The following is a 4,575-nucleotide window of genomic DNA, read 5'->3' as shown; positions in this document are numbered from 1 at the left end:
GGGCCTGTCCCTGTCCGGTAACATTGAGATCATCACAAGGATGTAAAAGGATTGAAGAAGGAACAGCTTTCTCACTGTGTGATTCAATGATATCAACACTATGTCCATGTCACACACCTGCTGTCATTTCCCGTCAGGTCGAGCTCCTACACCTTTAGAATGAGCGCTGTTCTATGGCAGTGTCCCTGCCCCATACCTCCTCCCCATAAGTCATTGCATCTTTTCCCCTCATCTAGAATCCTCCCCCTAAAAGGCACATTCAACCTTTTAGGGTAAGTGGATGCAAGTGGGGACTTATGTTTATCTGGAGACCCCCCAGGACCCTGGCTCTCAGGACAGATCAGTTCTCAAGGGCAGTCTCCTGCTTGGTGGTCATCAACTGCTTCAGCCCAGAGAAGCCACCAGCCTCTTTCCTAGCCGTGGGCAACATGACCAAGACATACCCCCAAGTGCAAGGACAAAGTACAAGGACGAGGGGCCAGGACAAGTTGTAAGGTTTGGGGTGTGGCCTGGGGGATGGAAGCCCAGGATCATGGTGAACAGCTAAGGCTGGGTTACACATCCCCAAACCACTGGGGGGAGGGGGTGGTCCAATGTCCACATGGGAAGCCGCGTAGACCTGGCCTTTCAAGTGGTTCCCATGACCACTTGGGCAATGATTTAATTGCTTTCCAGCACAGGTGAGGATGAGGGCCTAGAATTTCCAGAAATGCCTCTTGCCAAGGGGATCAGACCAAGCTCAACAATTAACAGTTAAAGTTTTAAAGGGAGCATTTCAAACCCTCCGGCTGAAACAAACTGGGAAAAGGTGAAATGGTTGCTATATCTTTATCTTCATTACATCAACTCCGTCTTTTACCATCTTAACAAAGCCAAAGACAAGTTCTTGGTCAGGCAGTGTTGTCAGCAGTGTCGTGTTGGGGTTTGGTAGATCTCAAATGGGTGCTGGCTTATTTGCAAAGCAGCTGGTGGTTATATAATGCCTATTAATAAAAATCCATGTGGTTGCAAAAACTCTCTGATCATCAGTGATGAGGCTGTTAGTAATTATTCAAAACTTCCCGGAGAAATTTGGAAAGGGAAAAGGTTTTGCTCCCCACCTCCACCCAGAAGATCCTTTTTCTTTCCATTGATAACAGTATTTATACTTGTTACCTTTTTATTGAGTGTTTACCATGTGCCAAGTTCTGTTCTACAAGCTCCACAGAGATCCACTCATTAATCCTCACAATAATGCCAAGTAGGAATTCTTCCTGTTTTTTTAAAACTCACCTGAGGATATGTTTTTTATTGATTTGAAAGAGGGGGAAGAGGAGGGGGAAGAGAGAGAGAAAGAGAGAGAGAGAGAGAGAGAGAGAGAGAGAGAGAGAGAGAAAATATCCATTGATTACTTCCCGCACACACCCTGACCAGGGCCGGGGATTGAACCTGCAACCCAGGTACATGGCCTTGACTGGGAATCTAACCCACAACCCTTCAGTGTGCAAGCCGATGCTCTAATCACTAAGCAACACTGGCTAGGGCGACAATAGCAATTTTTTATGTATATTTTACCACAATATAAAAATGATTTTCCCTACAAAAAAGAGAAAGACAGAAAGAAGATACTTGAAATTAAAAGCATTCGCTTGTTCTTGCATCATTCTCTTAAAAACATCAGTTCAAAAGTTATCATTGTAATTCCTTTCATTCGTCACACAAAGATTTAAGGCGTGTCTGCTGTGTGCCAGACAGTATGCTAAGCAGCGGGGGACCAGGAGAGCTGCTCTGGCTCCAACAGGCTGTCTACATTTATAGGGGGCAGGGAGGATAAATCCCACACGGAGAAGGCTTCCCCGGAGGTGTGCAACAGCATGACACATTGGAACAAGGGAGTAGCGAAAGGGCATATGAGTATGGGAGTGGCAGGAGACAGTGACAGAACTTGACAGTCCTGCCTACTCCTCAAATTCCAAAAGCGCCTCACCCCTCCACACGGGGTCCTGATGCTGTTGAAGCCCTTGAAGGTCAAAAGGTCACATTTTCAAAGATGCTGATGTGAGGGGGGTAGGTCTGCTCAGACCTGGTTCCTGGGGCGCTGATATCCTCACCATCCTTGGCCCTCTGGGCCATCAGCAGCCTTTGGGTGCTGTGGGGACAGCCCAGCTCCAACATGCAGGGAGCAAGGGAGATTTACCCCTGGATGCTCGAATCCTTCTAGGAAGCTCCCGGCCCCTGCCCCCCTCTGGGCTGGGCACGCTCACAGGCTGTGTGATAGGTGGGAGCATGTCCGTGGCAGGGGTGGGCAGACAGCGTGGCCAGATGCTGCGGGGACCACGGGAGGAAGATGAGGGGGTGGCAGAGTGGACACCGGTCCTGAGGCGCCTCTGGCTTACTGACCTTAGCGAGCTGCATCTGCAGCTTATTCTTCACGTCGGTCACCTCGGCGATGCGGGCGTTGAAAGCCAGGTTGGTGTTGGTGAACTGTTTCCACATCTGATCCGACAGGGTCTCAAAGAGGTTCTTGGCCTCCTCCTGCAGCCGGATGGAGTTGGCCCGCATGTTCTGCGAGTGCCGGATGTTGTCATTGCTGAACTTGGCCCAGGTCTCAGGCACGGAGATCCTGCAAGAGGCACAAGGGAATTCAGCACAGGTGAGGACCAGGGGTGTGGCAGGCCTGGGGGACCTCCGAATCCAGGGTCGCTGAGCCTCGGCTCTCTTGACCTGCCGTCGGGGTCAGACTCTGTGGTGGGAGACTGTCCCATGTACTGTAGGATGTTTAGCTGCAGCCCTGGCCTCTGCCGACCAGATGCCAGCAAGGCCCAGCAATGCCCCTCCAATGTGACAAACAAAAAATGTCTCTAGACATTGCACAATGGTCCCCAGTTGAGAACCCCTGGGCTCATCCAACCCCCTCATTTTACAGGTGAGGCCACTGCAGTGTAGAGAGAGCAGCTGCTTTCCCGGGTGAGTTATGGGAGAGGAGAGAGTCCCAGAAAGGCTCATTTCCATAACACTTCCTCCTCCACCACCAAAAGCACAGAGACGGGGCACAGTGCTGGCTGCGGGGTCCCTTCCATTCGGGGAGGTACATGCGGCCATGCTACTTGCACTGACTTACTTGTTCAACGAATGTTCTTTGAACAATGACTACATGGCAAGCCTTGAATCTAGACACTCGGGATAGAGCCAGACACAAGAACAGCAACATCCCTGACCTCGTGGCGGTACATTTCCAGTGGAGGGAGACAGACGATAAATAAAGATGCTCACACAGGGTGTTTGGGCTATGAAGGCATTCGGGAGCAGGGTGATGAAGAGAGACAGATGGAGCGGGGCCATCATGTGTCAGGGTCATAGAAAGAAAGAAATGGAATTTATGCCCCGAGGGTGTCGAGGGGCTCATGGATTAGCTATTGCACAAAGTTGTTACCACTCAGCTCTGAAGGGCAAGAGGAGAGGGACAGGCAGGAGAGGAGGAGGCTTGGAGGATCACTGGGAGGGAGGGAGAGCGGAGGGAGGGGGGGCAAGGGAGGATAAATCCCTACATCCTTCTCCTCCCTCCCTCCGCCTCCTGCTGCTGTCCCTCCTATTGGCTGAACTCAACCGGAAACCAGATGGCAAAGAGCCAGTCTGCAGAGGGCAGCCGCCTCTACAGCCAAGGAATGAAGGTGGGTAGGGGCTGAATGGAGACACAGGCTGCCTTGGAAAGGGCAGGCAGGGAAGGCTTTTCAGAGGCGGCGACTCATCAGGGATTCAGTCTAGGCAACAGAAAGCCCTTCCTGTAGATACAGAAACCCCACTACAAGCCACCGACGAGCGAGAGTGTTGTCCTCTGGGGGGCCTTCGAGCTGGCTTCAGTTCCTGCGTAAACCAGACGGGATATCTTTTCAAGGCCTTTTCTAGCCAGGAGGTTTGTCCAGTTCTTAAATAAAGCCCATTTCTATTCTCGGGCAGTAGGAAAAAGAGAGTGAATTTTCTGAAATAGAAGTCTCGTTCCAGACGTTTTAAAGCACGCTTGGATTGCATGGTGGGTAGAAAATTTCAAGCATATATCATAGGTGGTGGTTTTGTCCTGGCTTTCGCAGGCGTTAATGTCCCGCAATAGACAGGGGTCTCGGGCTTCTGGAGGTGGGAGCGGCACCGTGCCTGCAGGGCTGTCCTCCAACAAAGACCTGAGGCTCAGAGAAGTGAAGTGTCCTGTCCAAGGTCACACAGCTCCTCGCCATCAGATGAGGGAGGAGGCACCAAGCACAGCAGAAGAGAGCAGCAGGTTCACCCGCCACTGCATGGGGCACCGGCAGTGTCAGGAGCAGCCACCTGGGAGCCCTCGCCCTCGCCCTCCTCTGGAGCAGGCGGCTGGGCTCCAGAGAAAATGACCCGCTAATCGCAGTCTCCCCGGGGAGATGTGCCAGGGCAGCCTGTCTCCTGGCAGGCGGAGTGCCTCGGTGGGAGGCGGGACGTGCTTCCCGTAGCCTGTGTCCTCTGAAGACTAAAGACAGAGAGGAAACCAAGATGGCGGCATAGGTAAACACGGGAGTTTGCTGCCTCGAACAACCACTTCAAAAATACAACTAAAAGACAGAACGGACATCA

The 4,575-nt window shown here is 52.0% G+C and overlaps 1 protein-coding gene across 1 annotated transcript in view; it reads right to left on the bottom strand.

Moving 5' to 3' along the window:
* TEKT5 (tektin 5) overlaps window positions 1–4,575 on the bottom strand; it is a 50,961-nt gene that overhangs the window by 21,519 nt on the left and 24,867 nt on the right. Inside the window, exon 5 of the mRNA XM_005871752.2 lies at window positions 2,380–2,602. Coding sequence (XP_005871814.2) covers window positions 2,380–2,602 — 223 coding nt within the window. The remainder of the gene's footprint in view (window positions 1–2,379; window positions 2,603–4,575) is intronic.

The sequence above is a fragment of the Myotis brandtii genome, unplaced genomic scaffold, assembly GCF_000412655.1.
Source record: "Myotis brandtii unplaced genomic scaffold, ASM41265v1 scaffold355, whole genome shotgun sequence".
Lineage (NCBI taxonomy): Eukaryota > Metazoa > Chordata > Mammalia > Chiroptera > Vespertilionidae > Myotis > Myotis brandtii.
The sequence above is the reverse complement of the archived record's forward strand: the minus strand, read 5'-3'. Positions and strand labels throughout refer to the sequence as shown.